Source organism: Ambystoma mexicanum, chromosome 10 (genome assembly GCF_040938575.1).
Source record: "Ambystoma mexicanum isolate Mex_15411 chromosome 10, UKY_AmexF1_1, whole genome shotgun sequence".
In the NCBI taxonomy this organism is placed as follows: Eukaryota; Metazoa; Chordata; class Amphibia; order Caudata; family Ambystomatidae; genus Ambystoma; species Ambystoma mexicanum.
The window spans coordinates 1,310,214,213-1,310,233,880 of NC_090932.1; the positions used below are offsets into that span (position 1 = coordinate 1,310,214,213).

The 19,668-nt window shown below is 46.7% G+C and overlaps 1 protein-coding gene across 1 annotated transcript in view; it reads right to left on the bottom strand.

The window, feature by feature from the left end:
* INPP5J (inositol polyphosphate-5-phosphatase J) overlaps positions 1 to 19,295 on the bottom strand; it is a 225,956-nt gene extending 206,661 nt beyond the window's left edge. The window contains exon 1 of the mRNA XM_069619342.1: positions 19,060 to 19,295. Coding sequence (XP_069475443.1) covers positions 19,060 to 19,263 — 204 coding nt within the window. The 5' untranslated portion in view covers positions 19,264 to 19,295. The remainder of the gene's footprint in view (positions 1 to 19,059) is intronic.
* Between the last annotated feature and the right edge of the window lie 373 nt (positions 19,296 to 19,668).

Consider the following 19,668-nt stretch of genomic DNA (forward strand, 5'->3'; position numbering starts at 1 on the left):
GCGGCGGGTGGGGAGAGACACACGGGACATGAGGGGGGGGTGGGGAGAGACACACGGACATGAGCAGGGGGTGGGCGGCGGGTGGGGAGAGACACGGACATGAGCGGGGGGTGGGGAGAGACACACGGACATGAGCAGGGGGTGGGCGGCGGGTGGGGAGAGACACGGACATGACATCGACATGAGCGGGGGGTGGGCGGCGGGTGGGGAGAGACACACGGACATGAGCGGGGGGTGGGAGAGACACACGGGGGTGGGAGAGACACACGGGGCATGAGCGGGGGGTGGGCGTTTGGGAGAGACGAGCGGGGCACGAGCGGGGGGTGACCGGGAGGGAGAAAGACACAAAGACATGATCGGGGGGTGGGCGGGAGGGAGAAAGACACACGGACATGAGCGGGGGGTGGGAGAAACAGGAGACAGACACGGGCATGAGCAGGGGTGGGGGACTTACTGTGCAGGCGGGATACAAAGCCTCTCATGCAGGGAACAAAGATGGCGGGCGTCTCTGAAGCCAGACCCACTGCACGCTTTCACGCATCCAATGAGAGAGGACGTCAGATGTCCGCGGACATCACACAAGCTGCTTGCCCAATCACCGTCCTGTCCGCAGAGCGAACAGGGAAGTGTGTCCGCGAAGCGAACACAGATATCACTAATTTTTTTCACTTATATTTTTGTCATTTTTTTAAAAACTACTGGACGGATTTACACCAAATAAAAAGCACGCTTTCGGGACCAAGCCGCCGCTCCTGCTGCAAATTTGGTGTAAATCCGTCCAGCAGTTTGGGCTGTAGGCGTGAGCAAAGTTTTTTCACATTATGTCTATGGGAAAAAAAAAGTTTTGGGACCCCCCCTATAACTTTGCACCCCCTGGACGAAGCCTCACCAAACTTTGCAAAAAAATTCAGAGTGACCCAAATACTTTTTTTGCAAAGTTTGATGAGGATTCGTCCAGGGAGAGCGAAGTAATAAGCCGCCCAAAAAGTGTTCTTCCTATGGAAACAGCAACTTAACCATAACTACATGGCCACTACCGTGTCCATGTAATACACACGCTCTGTTATTGGTTCTGAGTATGGTTTATAGATGAGCTTGAGAGGTTGTTGCGAAAATAACTGGTGTTGAAGGTGAGAGTGTGACGCCCAATTGCCATTTTAGCCTTTTTAAAAAGTATGTTTCGCGAGGCAACTAAATCCCTTCTGTTGTGAATGTATAATCCTGTGCCGAGGGCAATAAGAGGGCAGGGTAATTGAAAAGTACACTTGAATGACATCCTGGGAGCATTAAAGCCTCAGAGAGCGAGTACTGAAATCATAGGGTCCCAACAATGTGGCTGACACCAGATTCTGTATATATTAGCAAGCACTGGGGGTCCCTCCAGGACCACTGGGTGGTGTCACAGGGATCAGCCATGGGGCAAGAAGGATACCAAATCATATGGTGCACTTTTCTGTCTTTATTAGGTGATTTGTTAGAAAAAATGGCCAACTTCCATGAAAGTGGGATCTTCCCGTAATCGGGATGGTTCTCTCCTAGATGGAATTGGTTCCCTTTGCCTTCAGAGGGGTCCCTCTTGTCCACAGATGCGTAGCCAGGATTGTCTAGCAAATGGGGCTTGAAGCTAATGTAGTTGGGCCCACTGCACTGACATACATATCTGTAAATGCCCACACAGCGGTGCTGAGAAGACATTTACAGATTTTGGGTGGGCCTTGCCCCTCAGACCCTACCCTGCCTGCGCCTCTGCTTGTCCAGTGTCTCTTCCACTGTCTGAGGATTCCAAGGACTACACAGCTCCTGGCTCCATTGCCCCAGTTCAAAGGGGGTTGCCATACCACTCTCTGGCCTTTTTGATGTTGGGGTAACCCAAATCTTTCACCTTTGTCTGATCGTGATGTGGGCTTTCCAGGGTGCAAACCCCAAAACTCACTGAAGTGTAAAGTCTTGCAAGTATTTATTTATTAGGATTTCTTGTAGAACCGTGCCACATGCCCATAGGGCTCAGGGCGTGCACATACAACAAACAAGACAAACACAGCAACAGAAAGATTTAAAAACCAAGCGAGCAGGAAGACCAGTACAGGTATGCAGAAATCAGTGGACGGGCACTCCTTAATCGGGTAACAGGTCATTAAATCAGGTGGCAAGTCAAGGAGAAATGTTTTCAGCTTACTCTTAAACTCAGCCGGATTCCCAGATGCTCTAAGGCAGATTGCCAGCATATTCCAGGCAGTAGAGCCTTGAACATTGAAATTGCGCCCTCCAGCCTTTGCCAACTTAAATCTGGGTTGAACCAGTTTAATTAGATATTGAGACCCAAGAGAGCGGGCAGGGGCATATGGTTGAAGGCGCGCCACCAGGTACTTAGGAGCCAGGCTCAGAACGGACTTGTGAGTCAAGGTAAGAACTTTGTCTCTAATTTTAAACTTGACTGGCAGCCAATGTAGGTCCCGCCTGGCTGCGGTAATATGAGTTTGTCTGGCCAAACACATAACCGCCTGCACTGTACCATTCTGCGTAACTTGTAAAGCAGAGATAGTGGACTGCGGACAGCCGCTAAGCAGTCCGTTGCAATAATCAAGGCGAGTATTAATGAGGACTGAGGCCAGGATTGCTAAATTCTCTTGGGTCAAAAAAGGTTGAATATTGCATAGAAGTTTATTGATCAGGCCACAAGAAGACCTAATCTGGGCCACCTCGTAGTTCATAGAAAGCTCAGCATCTAGCACTACGCAAAGAGTCTTAACCTTCTTTGCCACTGGTATCAGGGTGCCAAGAATAAGGAAATTCTTGTACTCCCTTGGGAGCGACTTCAATTTAGAACCGGAGGCGACAATAAAGAGCTCTGTTTTGATTGCATTAAGTGCAAGTGAATTGGCAGCCATCCAGGAATGAATAGACTCATAAATGGTATTGAGATTGGCCGCATCCACAAGATACGAGCCCAGGAGTTTTACGACAACCTGGGTGTCATCCGCGTAGTTCAGAAACTGGACACCAAGGCTGTCAAGAAGTTGTAGAAACGGGATCATATAGACATTAAACAATGCTGGAGAAATACACGACCCTTGTGGAACACCACAGGTAACAGGGGTAGGTTTCAAGGTCACTTCACCTACACTCACTCTCGAATTCATGGGGCCCAGAAAAGAAAACATCCACTGGGTTGCGTTGGCAGTGCAGCCAACTACTTACCGGAGTCGATCCTCGAATAGCGTATGATCAACAAGATCAAAGGCAGAGGATAGATTCAGCAGCATCAGAACAGATGGTGGCCCCTGATCAATGTTCTGCAACAAATTGGCCTTCAGGTCTAGCATAGCGGTTTCAGTACCAAAGCCCTTCCTAAAGCCAGACTGGTGGGGCAGGATAATATTATTGCCCTCTACAAAATTCTGGATTTGCAGAGGCACAACCGTATCCAGAATTTTTAAAAGGAAGGGCATGTTGGTGATGGGATGATAATTCTCCGGTACAAACGGGTCAAGAGACTCATTCATTTATAGGGGGGGTGACCCAGGCCTCCTTGAGGAAGAGCGGGACACTTCCCTTCGCAAATGATAAGTTAATAAATGTAGTGACCCAAAGACAGAGAACATCCAGACATGTAATAAAGAGATTGGAGGAGCAAACATCACCCTGACACGAGGTTGGTTTCATACTGGAGATAGTTTGCACGATAAAAGATTCCGAACAGGGAGCAAAAGCAAAAGCAGTGGACAAGTGTGATAAGGGAGCCACTTCTTTAGCATCCACCTGTGACAGAATCAACGAAGGACAAGTTTCCCTCGTAAATTGAATGTTAGTTTGGTGCAGTAGAACCTTATTAATGAATGAATCATGAACAGACTGACACCAGTCCTTATCTTTCACTGGCGCCAGTGAGGAGTGGGCTTTACTCTTGAAATCAGACAAAATAGAAAAAGGTTCCTTGGAACTCGATTTATCATTCAGAATCCTGTTATTATATAAATCAGATTTGGCCTTAGTAGGCGGATTTGTGGATAAAGCTAGCAGGGAGAGGTACTTTTTTAATGTGCTATGGCCAAATGAATTGACCTTTCACATACAAAATCATGATACTTATTACATCAAAAGAAAACAATCAGCAGAAGAAAAAAAAATTAATTGAAAATCACATTGTCACATAATATACACTCAAAAAGAGGAAAAGAATAAAGCAGAATTAACTATAAAAAAGAAAAATGTAACAATTTTCCATGTGCCTACAAAACAACACACTCTTACTCAACCTTAGAAACTATTAATTATTATTCTGAAAATGTCATCGCATCTGATCTTAATAAGGCCAATGCTACTTCCTACTTAAAATGTAAACCTCCAGTGTTAGTTTCCTGACCTGAGTTTAGCCTGTCCCAGAATCAATCGGTGCTGAGCCAATGCATTTTATCCACAAAACGCCCCAGAAACAATACCCATATTTTCTGTAATGCCAGAGAAGTAACCATAACGTGCTTCAATGTTTGGCACACTCTCAACTCTGGGCAATGAGGCAGAAACCATCTTTCCTGTTGTCTACACAGCATATAGCTGGTATTTCGTTAGAAAGTTCAAGTGAAATTGTAAAAACTGATTTCTCCAATAAGCACTGGGGAATCTAAGTGCCTAGGTAGTGTTCGAAGAGGTTTATCTGTTTTGGAGGATAAGCAGTATAAAGCAAATTTATGCATTCTGTCGATCGTTTTACACCAATCAGTGTCCAGAACTGATTTTTTACCGACCCTGGATTATGGCTTTCATGCCCTGCCAGGAGGGCGGATATGGCCTTTAAGGGCCCACCAACCCGGGCTAAGGCAGGCCCGAGCAAAGCAATGGTCTCAGCTCGGGATGTGGAAAGTTAAAGGCCATGTCCACCCTCCTGGCAGGGCATGAAAGCCATTCGCACCCCAGGGTTTGACCGGGGTGTGAATGGCTTTCTTAATTTTTAATCGGGAGATCTTCACTGCTTGCGCAGCCGATTTTCCAATTGAAATAAAAAGATGCCCACTGCCATATGGAAAATAGACTTATGGCAGCGGACAAACAGGAGGAGCGCTGGGACTGGAGTGCAATGCTCCGGTCTCCCAGGTAAGTGAAAGGGGCGGCGGGGGAGTCGAGTTATTTTGGGGACGGGGAGGCAACAGGGAAGGGTTCCCTGTTGCCTCTCTGCATTGAAAGAAAAAAATAATAAACGCCACCCGGCGGGTGGCTAGGACAGCAAGTAGATATTGTGTATTCTCGCCTGCTGTTCCAGCCACCTGATTGGCTGAGTGCCCTTCCTCGGGTGCGAATGTTAGATAATTCATTCAGGATTTGGCCACAGTTTGCCAAATTTGAATCAGCCAAGATTTTAAGCTTCCTTAAATATGTTACTTTATCCCCTTTCATTACAACATTTAAATCAGCATACAGAGATAATTTCGTTGGGAAGGCTACCTTACTGTGCAATGTTAGGATCTTCCAGTTGAACCAAGCATTTATCGAAACTAGTCTCATCTCAAAGTTTAAGGCAGCCCTCGGGAGGCCAGAAGGCAAATTAAAAATCTTTTTCCAAAGTCTGCCCTCCAGACATACCCTGTTCAGTTCGTAGGCCTGATCCTCAATTTCTAATCCATGCAGAATTGCTGGAACCACATTTGCTTTATAAAAGTAAATTAGCGGCTTAATTGAGAATCTGCACTTTAAACACAATTCTTCCCATTTGATAGGAGAATTGGTCGATTTTAGTCTAGCTGGAATCAGTTTTTGATTCGGGTGCCCAGTAATCTCGAATCCCAAATAAGTCACCTTTGCAGCTAGGATCATTTCCAGTGTATATAGGATCCTCGTAAATCCGTACGGCTTAACACATTTTTAGAGAAATGCATGATATGAGATTTATGGGCATTTATTACCAGATCGTTAGCAGAAGCATAAAGTGCCAAGGCATTCAAAAAGCGTTGAAGGCCTATCGGGGTTAAATCAATCAGAACAACATCATCGGCATAAACCAACCAGAAAACTCTTGATCCGGCAATTTTAGGAATGGCAAAAGCAGCTTTCTTCCGAAAGGCCCCAATATCTGATAAATACAAGTTGAAGAGGCACGGGGCCAGAATTCAACCCTGATGAAGCCATCTATGAATGCCAATCGGGCTCGTCAGGTTGCCATACCCATCTAATCTTATAGCAGGGGGAGCTATAGGTGCACCTGGGGTACGGCCTTGCCTGGACTCCCTCCTGATTTCTATCTATCCACCTCGCTGACCTCCCCTTCCACCTCCCAAAGTCTGGTCCTACCTATGGTGAATCTGGCCTGACAGAACCTTCATGCTGTGGTTATCGAAGAAATGGTTCTCTCTCACCTCCTCATCCCTACCTTCGTCATCTGATGGTCTCATCTCTTGTTCCACCTCTTGTAATGTTACCACCTCGTCTGCTCTTATCTCTCTATCACTTGTTGCGATTTCTAGCCCTCGTCAGAACTTTGTCTCTTCTGGAGTATTTCCTGTTACAATCCCCCTGTGCAACTCCTCCATATGACCTTCACTACTACCATCACCTTCCGGCATTGTTTCTTCCTCTGTATCACTCTCTCCCCATGGTGTTACCTCCTCCTTCTCCCACATCTCCTCTTGATGGCCAATCATGGGTCCTGATGTTATCACCTCCTCCTGCAACTTCCTTCTTTCGGATGCAAGCCCCCCCTCTGCTACTCCATTCATGTTCACCTCCACCTGCTGTCTTCTCTGTCCATTCACTGTTAACACCTCTTCCATAACCCCCTTAACTCTCAGGAGATCTGTCATTAGTAAGGGGCAGAGGCATCGCAATGTGAGAACGCAGTGTTGAGCGATTGCTCTTTCCAACCCTTCGGCAGTCATCCCTCTTCACATCTTTTAATGCCAATCTGGACAGCCACTTCTCTGAATTTTGACTCACTGGCCTCCCCTCTGAACATTCCTGGTTGAGGGTATGACCTACATAGTTCTGTGCGTCCGTGGTTAGGTTGCCATATGAAAGAAAATGGATACCATTTGATGAAGGTATGGAGCTACCTCAACACAAGGTGAATGGGGGCATCGCATAAAGTGTGTGAGTTCCTCCCACCGGTTAGCTGTGTACCATGTGAGCGTTCCATATTTTTCTTTGCTGCACAGCAGACATTTTGTGTACTTCAGGCCTGTTGGAGACGTAGATTTTGGAAATAAACGACCATGGACTCTAGCCCCAGCCCTCCTTGTCTGACAAACCGATGACATGCTCTGTTTTTTGCGTAACTAACAGAATTCCCCAGACAGACAAAGGTTACAGGGGCCGCATAGGCACGCCGTCCATGCAGTATATGGCCTGGTTACAGATAACTCTCAGACTGGCCCCCAGTGTATTAAGAAATGGGAAATGGAGGCTGTGTTTTATCATATCCCCAGCAGATCTTCTCTCATTATAAAAAGGCTATGGTTCGTAGAACTCTTAGACAGCCGGAGGTCCTGTTGTGCCATTTACAGGCTCGTTTTTGCCATTCTATGCTTTGTAATGCCTTGTTTATGCCCTTTAAGCCTTCACATGGGCTTTTATGCTTTTGATTTAGATGTTATACCATGTTAAGCCATGTTATGCAATATTATAAATGTTAGGCTATGAGGGACGTCATTTAGGGTTCACCAGGGGTCGCACCTGTGACCCCTGAGGTCCTCCTTGCTACTCCTGTGGTCTCCCTTGCTAACCTTAAAAAAAGATTATTTGTTTTTAAATTGAGGCCCCTGGGCTGTGGCCAGCAGCATGTGGCTCTTTGTTCCTGGAGTGACTGGTTTCCTGATAGCTGTAGCCGGTAAGATACCTCAGTGGGTTCAGCACTCGCTGCAGCAATATGTGATCTGCAGGTTGCAGGTTCGACTCCTGTCAACGTCAACTCAGCCTTTCATCCTGCTGAGGTTGATAAATGAGTACCAACACAGGTTGGGTGATATTGTATGTATATTTGTTCTATATAAAGCGCTTAATCGTAAGTGCTACATAATAGCACATCATCATCGTTTGGACTTGGACGTCTGCTTGCATTCAAAGTAATTTGGTAATATGAACCTATACGCACTGATATTAACGATACATATGGTTATCCATTCGTGTATGAAATGTATATCACTTTACAGTGATATTGTAACCATATTTTTCGTAGTGTACTTAGAAACAATGCTATGTGATGTCACTTCCTGTTTTGTCAAGGGGTGAAAGGTCGTGTTCCATCACATCCTGTGATGTCACTTCGGGGTGGGGTCAAATGACATAATTTCCTGTGATGTCGTCAGCGGCCATGGGTCATGTGATGTCACTTCCGCTACCCCTGGCATTTTGGTGAAATGGCGTCCCACTAGGCTATGCCAGGGTGCAAAACCCTGCCCCGCAGATTGTAGTTATTTTGCAGAGGCATCCCATCTCCCTCCCCAATGAAAGTTCTGTTATTCCGACCGCATCCAGTCAGCCATACATAGGTTGATGGTGCCAGGAAACGAAAAAGCACCATGAGCTAGCCACTGATATGGCCAACAATATATCGTAACCACGCACAGGGAAACCACAGAAACAAAACATGTTCACAGGTACCACGTGTAAGCTATAGTCTAATATATTCTGGCCAATTTAGTATGGGGGAAATGTATGTAATGCCCACTATCAAAGTTTTAGTTTCCTAAAGTATATCATTCTGCATTATCCTGCATAATGTAATTTGTTGTGCACCAAATAAATGGAAGGCGCCCATGGCATCACCGTGCTAACTACCAAACAACCTTCCAGTCTCCCACCTTCACCACCACATCCCACCACCCTACCAAAACACTCAAACACCATTGACCACAACATCTAAGCACATGATATCCATTCAGAAGGCTGAGTGATCCCCACATAAGCACACCCTTCAAGCCAAACATACCCAACCCATGGTAACCCAGGCTGGTTCACGCGACACCATGCCTCTGTGAACCGCTTATCTGAAAACAGAGTCCGGTTTATTTCCATCTCCCAGATCACCACTGCAGCCACAGATAACTTGCCATCCTTCCTCTCCCCCGTGTACCCCACTCCACCTACCCAACCCATCTCTTTCAGGTTCTGAAGTCGCAAGAACCCATGACAAGGGCAGGACTAGCGCTTTAGAAAATTCAATAACATAACATAGCAGCTGGGACCTTATGATTGGGTAGGTGCAAGTTGCACGTTGCTCAAAGATGGAAAACAGTGAGGGCAGAGGTGATGGCACATAAGAAACCAGACTATATTCTCGGGTGAAGTGGGCCTTAAGGAGAGGTGAGCAACATTGACATGCATCCTCGAGCGGAGGTCACTGGCTTTGCAGGTTCTGCTATTGCCAGGGGTTAGCAGCAGCCAATAGAAGGGAGTAGATATTTCAAAGGTACTAATGCCGGTCAGATAGCACAGTGAGCTAAGCGCTCACCACTGATCTCTGTGCGCAGCCTGTTGTGGCAAGTTCTTATCCCGTCAGGGTGAACCTCAGCCTTTCATGCTTCCAAGGTTCATAAATTGAGTACCACCACTCAGTGGGATAATAATGTATTCTGTTATTTCAGCGCTCTTAGACGCATGGGTGTGTAGCACTATATGAGAAATACATTATTATAATTAAGCGTGTTCAGAGGCCACAAAGCCATGTACCTTTGCAGCCAAGGCAAGGGTGTTGTCTGCAACACTGCATTTTGTCTTGTTTTTTTTATTCTTTAAAGAGCTGACCTAGCTCAAGAGCAGTGGAGTGCTGTACAGGGTGTGGGAAGCCCACGTTTGGGCTGCCATCTTTTAAAAGTAGTGCAGTACCATGAGGTCTGTGCGTCGGTATATGCGTCCACTCCGATTATTCCATGGTCAATTTGATACTTGTGTTTTTGTGTGAAGACCTTGGTCTTTCTAAAAATATCTACCACTGATCGATTCTGAAGGTCCAGAGCTTTTGGTTACGTATGAGTAATATTAAACTAAGAGGATACTTTTAACCGCACAGAATGTATCCAGGAGAAGTTAATCGTGTGGTGCATTTGCAATTCTGGAGTTCCCCTAATGTGTGGCAAATCAAAGCTGCAATTCATGGGTGGATTTGTTGAGGTACATTGCTTAGGGAAGGCAGGAGATCCGAGCAGCTCTCACAGTGGGACAAGATGAGAACACAGGGAAGAGGAAGAGAAATGGACTTACACTGGAGGGCCAGAAAGAATTAGAGCATACCTGGGATTTGGGAAGGGGGGAGTTAAAATGAGAATGGTAAAGATCAATTAAAATAAAGAGCAAACCTGGAAAGGGGGAGTGCAGCAAGAGAGAATACAAGGGATTGGGAAAGACAGAGTCAAAGTGGCTTAAGGAAAAGAAGGGGGTTCGAGAAAAACAGGCTGATATCGGAAAAAGAGAGAACAGAAGAACAAAGGCAGAAGTCAGATTACACGGAGGTGAGGGATATAAGGAGGTAGGAGCATGAGTAGTAGAGAGTGAGCACACCGAGAATGGCAAGATGGAGGTGTACGCTGAATATGGGGCAATGGATAGATATTGGGGAAATGGTGAATTGAGAGGGGATTTCTAAGAGAATGGCAGAGCAAGGGATGTATTTATACATACAATTCAAAGGGGAATGGAGAGGGGACCCTAAAAAATAGAAGAAACCTCCAGTTTTGTGAAGGCAGGTCCCATCAAGAACACTTACACTGTAATAACTGGGGAAAAGGGAGACCCTTTCTTGTGCATTCATAAAATGATGTGTCGTCTGGTTTGAATACCAGAGAATCCTCTTCTCAACCATGTTCCCTTTTCATATAAAATAACATTTTCAGTGCAACGAAGAAATGATACTGGATTTTAAAGGCAAATGTATGTGATGATGGAATATGGCTGAGGAAATGATTCTTTAATATTTGAATCACAATGAAGGATCTCCCTTTTCCCTATTTTTAGGGTAAGCGAAGGTGGTCCGGAGTGGAGGGAAGGGAATAATACAGGGGACTTAAGGGTATAGAAGAATATAAAAGGGTGACATTGGGCACAGAGAGAGAAGTGGGAGAATGAGTATAGAAATGTGTTGGATCTAGGTCCAAATCCCCAAAGGTGCCAATTTTTTTCTGCACTGAACCATCTAAAGGACTGCATTTATTAGTGCTTATGATGACAATATATTTAAGCAAACATTAATTTCCTGTTGTACATGGGTCCCTGAGCCAGGATATTACTGTTTGCAGTGCAATCCCGGTGGGGATAGTTCTCTGCATCCTGTTGGCCGTGGCCAACAAGGCACACCTAAGTGGGAGCTGCGCCAAAAGAGCCAAGCCAAAACGACCAGTGCCATAACAGCTGTGCCCAAAAACGGCATACCACTTATAGAGGAGCAGGTGGAAATGGCATCCCTAGCTCCCGCCCCCTCTCCTGCATCATAATGGAACAGTAGGAGAAGAGCCCTATGTGGGACACCAGGTATCATCCCAATACTGCATTGAGTGTATGAGAGAAGATATGCTCTCAGACAACCTTATCGAATGTAACCTCGCACTCGGAGGGTGGAAAGATGCTTGCCCAATATGACAAGAGTAGAGTGACGTCATAGAGGAAAGCTACAGAGACTCACTGAAACGATATGCATAGACTCAAAGAATAAAGATGTAACCAAAGTAACAAAAGAAACATGTAATCCAATATGAAGATATTGCATATGCAAAGATGATAAAGTAACCTGCTGACTAATAAGTGTATATACGCAGAAAGGCAAGGTACATGAGACAAATAGAAGCTTGCTGCAGAGGAAAACATAACATGGCTAGAGCGGCCATGAGGGAAAGACGGACGTTGGACTCATATTCAAACCAATCAAATTTCTTCGGAGACAGACCAGGGCTGCAGAGTCAGACGACGATGGAAAAATAGCTTTATGTGAGGAATAAAAAGGAGTCTATTGGCCTAGGATCAAGGATGCTACTTCAAGGAATAATTTGCAAGGCACAAGGGGAGTCAAAAGGATAAGTCATGCACAAAGACATATTTCTCTTAGATTAAGCAAAGGAGAAAACATCTGCAAGAGCCAAGTATTATACAATTAAAGATGCGGAAAACATATGTAAGATGGAGAGTCTCCAGAGGCAAAGAAGGGTAATGATGTCATTGATGATGCATATTGAGGTATAGAAACTTGTGTATAATCACACTTGGGTGTAAGTGCTTGCTTTACTGCCTGTTATTCGCCAGATTGCCCTACTTTATTTTTATGCTAATAATAAATTAGTACTTTGCCATATTCTTTGAGTCTGTCCAGTTATTTGTGTACGTGATCATTATTAAGACTTCTATATGTTACATACATAGGGCAAAAAAATTCAAATGGGCTAGATCTTCATACGGGGTATCACATAGCAGGCACAAATGATCTGCGCTCCCCTCCCCAGACCAAGCTGCCACCACAGTCCTCAGGTGGATACAGTTGAACCTAGCCTGTGCCAAACGTGCATGGTCAATTGGTGATTCAGGCCAGAGCAGGTAACCTTGAACACCCTGGGACGTAATGGTCATCAGACCCCGATTTTTAGGCTTCAGGAGTTCTAGACCTTCCCTATTCAATCTTACGGATTCATTCAGGCCAGCAGTCCATTGGTTTATCTCACTTCAGGATAGGGTACTACTCGGGGGGGGGGGGGGGTACAAATGCATAAAATTCCTCCCGCTCAACTGTAATTTAATTTTAAACAGCCACAGAATCTTGTCTCTCAAGTCTATATCTAACAAAAAAAGTATCAGTTCCTGAGTTAAAGTGGCATTGACATTCCTCCATAGCCTGAGCCAATTACCAGCTGCAGGGAAATTATATCCTCGATTGGTGTACAACCCAACTGTGTGAACACCAAAATTAGGGGCAGAGATGGGCAGGCCCAACAGTTTCTTAAAAAATTGATTCTCTGTGGACTGCACCATGTTGCCAGGTGAATGACCCCACAACTCCATTCCAAATCTGGCCACAGACATCAATTATCCCTTGTACAGCTGTAACATCAGGGTAATTGATTTAGCCTTAAACATGCACATAGTCCTTTAGACAACACCCAACGCTTGCTTAAACTTTGAAGCTTGTTATAATACATGAGCCTTAGCAGCAAAATTTGTCGAAAATCGGACCCCCAGGTAATAAAAAAAATGTGACCCTGGGGATATCAATATTCCTGCAATACATGGTCTTGGAATATATCCTTCTCAATCCTTCCAACAAACCATCACTGCGGATTTTGCTGCGTTAACCAAAAAATCCAGACCTTCCATGTAAGTGGCATACTCCAAGATGAGTGCCTGCAGAGCTCTTGGTGTGCGTGCCATCAAAACAGAGTCATCCGCATATACTAGTACTAGTAATGGTCGTGCTGCCAATTTTGGAACATCAAGGGGAAACCCTAGAAGGCGATTAAGGAGCCCATTTATATAAAGGCAAAAAAGAAGCGGCGCAAGCACACATCCCTGCCGAACCCCCATATTCGACAGGGAAGGAGGTGCTCCTGGGTTCCTCTTCTGCTGATCCTGGACAAACTCGATACTGAGCTGTTTTTAGAGCAGTGGGTTTTTTGCAATACCTGCCTTTTCCCTCTGGACCTTTTTGGTCAAAACCACCTTTAGGGGGAGTGGTGTATTTCATTACCATACGCTGGGGTGGTTGTGGCTGCAATCAGTTGTCCTCTACGACAAACCGTGGCTCCTAGATGGTAAGGGGGTCCGGGCCAATAATTGCAGTAATCTGTGTGTAGACTGACAATGAGAACTCACATCAGACAAGGAAGATTACGAATACACAGTGGGGCCATTAGCCTTATCAGGCAAATGCCCAGTTGGCCAGGTGCATGAAAGGCCCCTGTGCAAGTAGATCAGTGATAACAGCTTCTCAGGGTTTAAACTGGGCTGCACCAGCAGTCTGCCCGGACTGCTGGTCTGCTACTGGAAGCAAGGGGCTAGATTAGTTAGAAGGGGAACCAGGGAGAAGGGGATTCTAGGTCAAAATAACTGGAAAGTGGAAAAGAAATGCAGGGAGTTCAGGCCGAAGCAAGAAGTACAAAAGAGGCAGATGACATGGCGTAACACACAAAGAAGCCCTGAATTTGGGAAAGAGGGGCAGACGGACACACTAGGGCAGGAAAGACTAGAAGGACGACACAGGCGGGCATAGGGAGAGCCAGGCAAAGAAAGACAAACAGAGGCAGCCAGGCAAAGATAAAAAGAGGCAGATGACATGGCGTAACACACAAAGAAGCCCTGAATTTGGGAAAGAGGGGCAGACGGACACACTAGCGCAGGAAAGACTAGAAGGACGACACAGGCGGGCATAGAGAGAGCCAGGCAAAGAAAGACAAACAGAGGTAGCCAGGCAAAGATAAAAAGAGGCAGATTTTGAGACAGAATTCATATTTCTATTAAATGAATAAGCGTGTATTTGAACACTGGGAATACTTGTGAACGGACAAAGGGAAATACGCGGGAAAGGAAACAAGGTGGTGCGAAGTTTACTGGAAAATTGATACAGCCTTAAAGGAAAGTTGACAGGAAGGTCGTAAGGTGAAAGAGCCCATCGGGGAGGGAAAATAACACCACCACAGAATGAAACAGAAAGGGAAAGAGAAACACGCTGGGTGGGGGGGACTTCAAAAGGAGAACAAAACAGAGGAAAGGTAACCACAAACACTTGAGAAATGGGGAGCGGAAACTAAGGAGCGAATGAGGAGGGTAAAGAGATACAAGAAATTCACACATGAAGAGGAAAGGGGAGATCTAACTAGAAAAATACATTGAAACACATTGAAAGAGACCAGGGCGGTGTCACACACAGGGGGCAAGAGGAAGTTTGAGAAAGAAAGAGAGGGGAGAGAGGGACTGAAACAGAACGAGATCCTTCCATGGCAAAAGGACAAAAGCTAGAGAGATACGTCAGTGTGGAAACAAGGGCCACCTGAGAGGACTGGGAGGCCATCACGTGGGCTAATCAGTCTGAGAAGCTACGCAGAAAAGCCTGTCACTCACACGGGAGAAATGCCACAGCAGGCAGACAGGAAGAGATGAAAGAGACACGCAGCGCGATGGGCAAGCATACACTGGGAAGAGTAATGCCCACGGGTGGACTGGCGTATAGGGAACTCTGGAGATTTCCTAGTGGGCCTTTGCCCCTGAGCCTCTTCTGTGTGGTATTTCCACATGTTCCCAAAGGAAAAGTGTTGGGCTTGCAGAAAATGTGTAATGTCGGTCGACTTTTTTACTGGGCCTCATTTGGTTCCTAATCCACCCCTGGGAATACCAAATGAAAGGAGAGACAGAAAGTCAAAGGGTGATTTATACGACACGACAAACGCCACAAAAAAAAAAAAAGAAAGAGGCTCAGAAAAATACAAAAGGTTGTGAAAATGCAGTGGTGCGCTATAGAAGGCGGGAGGGGCAGAAGTAAGACAGAAAGGGCAAGAGGAGTTTAATGGGCGTGAAAAGAATTGGGCTTTCTCAAGGGAGGTGCTGGACCCCGAAACTCCTAGTCTTTGGTAAATCACTTATAGGCGCCCCCCCTCTGACACGCAAGGTTGCTCATAGACACCCACCCAACTGGAGCGCCACAGAGCGTCAAGGAAACCTCCCAGAGCTTTTCTGAGACGTATTTCAAGGATATCGAGCAGCCTTGAGTGTCAAACCCCCTTAAATGCGTTTTATGGGAGTGTAGGGAATAAGCAGGGAAGGAATTGGGCCGCAAGTGCACTCTGGCAAAAATTGCCTTGCCTGTCCGCTGTTCCAAGTAGGTCAGCGATCCAAACGCCCTTCCCACCACTGACAATCCGTGCGCGAAGGGGGGAAGGGAGTTCCACCAGTAAATGCTGTCCATTTCCAACACTGCGTATAAGTGATTGGCCCAAGGGTTTCCAGAACCGGGACTTCCTTTGAGGAGCAGAGGGGGTTGGTTGGCAAGGCATCTATAAAAGGAGTTTCTGCTTATCCTCTCAGAGGGTTTGGGGATAGAATTTTCCTCAGGTTGGTGTTCCAGGACATTGCAAAGGAAAGGGTCTTTCCTGCACATGGAGGGTACCCTGGAAGCATCCGTACACACGCCCTTTAGGGACCAGACAGAAAGGGAAACTATTTTGTCTGTTTTATTGATTCTCGACATACATTTGACTTGGTCTGTCAGAAAAAGCATACCCACGCTGGTGGCATGGCAACGGGTAAGGCATGATTAAAGAAATCTAACCCTTACAAAATGCACCTCCAGCAATAACCAATGTGGCAATTGACGCTTTCAAAGTCGCAGGAGATGGACACGTGATAGATATTGCAGGTCAATTCCATATGACAGCCTTTGCAATCACCTTACGTGACCCAGCCACCGCCCCCCTTCACCCCCCCCCCGGATTAATGCTCGCAGAAACAAAGGCTGAGTGCCCTGCCCCGATGACATTGTCCCATGTAACAGAGCAAAGTCTGCAGATTATTAACAGAACAAGGCCTACAAAAAAAGGGTTCACATTTCTGGAAAATTGCCTTAGGTTATAGTGCATGGAGAGGAAGTAACAAAGGAAAGAGGCCTTTGCAGGACATCAAGAGAGTATTAGAGAGAGAGCAGAGAGGCTAAAAAAGAAATCAGATAACAAGCCCTGGCAAAGATCAGCGAGAAGGAATGTTTCACAGGGAGAAAGAACACAAGAGAGACAAACAGGCTAAGCAAGAAAAATATGCACTTGGCAAGAGGACAAGTCAGGGATAAATAGGGTGAAAGAGAGAGAGAGAGAGAGAGAAGTAAACATCAACTATCCAGAGACAACTTACCATATCAAGAAGCATTCAGAGACAAGTGACCGTGTAGAGAGGGAGACAAATATCCACAGGCAGGTAGGCAGACACACAACCATACAGATCAAGGTACACAGTCATGGAGAGAAGACAACATCTAAAGAAAGAAAGAAAGAAAGAAAGAAAGAAAGAAAGAAAGAAAGAAAGAAAGAAAGAAAGAAAGAAAGAAAGAAAGAAAGAAAGAAAGAAAGAAAGAAAGAAAGAAAGAAAGAAAGAAAGAAAGAAAGAAAGAAAGAAAGAAAGAAAGAAAGAAAGAAAGAAAGAAAGAAAGAAAGAAAGAAAGAAAGAAAGAAAGAAAGAAAGAAAGAAAGAAAGAAAGAAAGAAAGAAAGAAAGAAAGAAAAATGTACAGTCAAACATCTACCCAGAGAAGGAAAAACCAAGGACAGAAACACCCAAAAGATAGAAATGCAGACAGGCTTCCATATACAGCCTTACGACGATAAAGAAAGAGTGAGACCAGCAAATAGAGGACGGGAAACACACAGAGACTCCTCCAGCAAAAGATAAGCACGGAAACAATCATCCAAAGATAGACACAGATAAAGGCAAACTCCAGACACCCATGGAAAATACGATCCCCGAGAGGAAACATGGAGAGAAGTAGGATACCCATAAAACCCCGGCCAGGGAAAGATAGAGAGGGAGAGAGGCGGGGAGAAATACATAAAGGAAAGATGAACACCAGAAAGAGAGAGGGGCTCCCATACCTCGAGGGGGGGAAATGCGCGCCAAGTGAGGGACATACCTGCCAAAGGGCGATGCAAGAAAGGCAAAACCCGCAGGGCAGAGTAGGGGAGAGACTGGCCCCGAAACACACACAGAGCATGCACCAATAATAGACACTGCGAGAAAGACACACGCAGAGATAATGGCCCTCGAGAGGCAGAAAATCCGCACGCACGGAAAGTCAGATGGAGATGTCAGGCACACACGGGGGTGGAGGCGGGGGGTAGGGGGAGCATAAACACAGGCACGGCGAGGCACTCAGAGAAGAGGACCACTCCTAGAGAGACGAAGAGAGCGCGAGAGAGACTCGAGAACAACGACGAGACATGCATCCCCGAAGTGGATGAATTTAAGAGGTGCTCTGAGGGACACAAGAGGCAAACACATGACCAAGAAGACATGCCTGACGGGTGTAAAGCCAGGAAACACACACGCATAGATAGAGGGCATGCCTGAGTAAATAGGCAAAGCGAGGCACAGCTATGCACAGTGAGACATGCAGAAAAGGCACACACATTAAAGGACGGTGAGACATGTTTGAGAGGAACACACACACACATAGGGACAGCGAGACATGTTTTAGGAACACACACACACATATAGGGACCGCGATACATGCTTGAGAGGAACACACACACACACATAGGGACAGCCAGACATGCTTGAGATGAACACACACACACATAGGGACAGCGAGACATGCTTGAGAGGAACACACACTCGTAGGGACAGTGAACATGGGCACAGATGAGAGTCCGGCAGACGCACACTCACACAGGGGCAGCCAATCATGAGTCATCGAGGCACGAGGATGCACAGAGAGGCAGAGAAATACGCATACACACAGCCATTAATATAGCCACAGGTAAGAGACACACACCTGGCGACAGAAAGACCTGAGCGAGCGTTGCAGAGGGTAGCGGCACTAAGGCATAGCGGCGAAGACTGCTACACAGACACGAGTGTGAACAGTGACAAGAGGGGATCGGCACAGGGGGCAGCGAGGCCAGCCTGCGGGGGCGGGGTGGGGGGATCGTCAGAGGGAGATACACACACGGACAGGGCGAGGTAGAGGTATAAAAGATGCCGTGGGGGCAAGAGACCGCGGGACACAAATGGGACACACAGACACGAGAGAGAGACATGGAAAAGACAAGAGACGGGGAGAGAAAGGCACGATAGCCGAGGCAGAGAGACACACAGAAGGAAGAGACTGGGCATTCAGGAAAAGGTGAGATATTGGAGGTCGGAGGGTGATAGGTGGCAGAGCGAGAGAGAGACAAGGGCGACTCGAGGGTATGCTAATGGGAGAAATAGATGCTGTACAGGTGAGGGGGGAACACAGAGATGGAACCACTGCCACAGAGCGAAATAGAGAGTGGCAGGCCCGGGGGGCTTCCATCGCAGTGACCCGAGGTTACCACGGGCATCAATGCCCTCGTCATGCCCTGCTCGTCCTCTCCCGGCTGCCTGCAGCCTCCATGTTGTGGGTGAGTAGCTGGGATGCTGTTACCTGGTGGCAGCAGGTGTTTCCTAGCTGAGCACCAGGCCCTCCGTGGCCCTGCTGGGGGGACGCCGAGCCGTGAGCCGGTGCCCGGACTCGCCGCTCTGCTCTCTCAGTGCCCGCAGCTGCAGCCCTCCTCCTCCTCGTCCATCGCTGATAACAGCGTGTGCGCGGGGCTTGGGCTCCCTCCTGCCGCCGGAGAGCCAGTGACATCAGCAGGCGGCAACCTGCCGGGGATTTAAAGACACAGCAGCCTCTGCAGGATGGCAGGCGGAAGTAGAAGCCTGCCACAAGCACGGTGTTCACGCCGTGCAGGCTGGGACAAGCGTAGAACTCAGATCGCATCATCAAATAGGTGCATGTTGCATGGCACGTTCATACCCCAGAATCAGTTCCCAGCCTAGGAAGCCATCATATGAACCCAAAACAGAAATGAGGAAGTAATGCACTTATGACATGTGTGCTAATGTGTGATATTTCCATGCATTTTGTGTAACACTTTCAGGGAGATTTAAAGGGACTTTGGCAAAGGCACCATGATGCTGAAGGAAGGTGTGTCACGGTTTTAGAAGAAGGCACCCTCCAGCCAGGGAATCCTTCCCCTGACAATGAATGTGG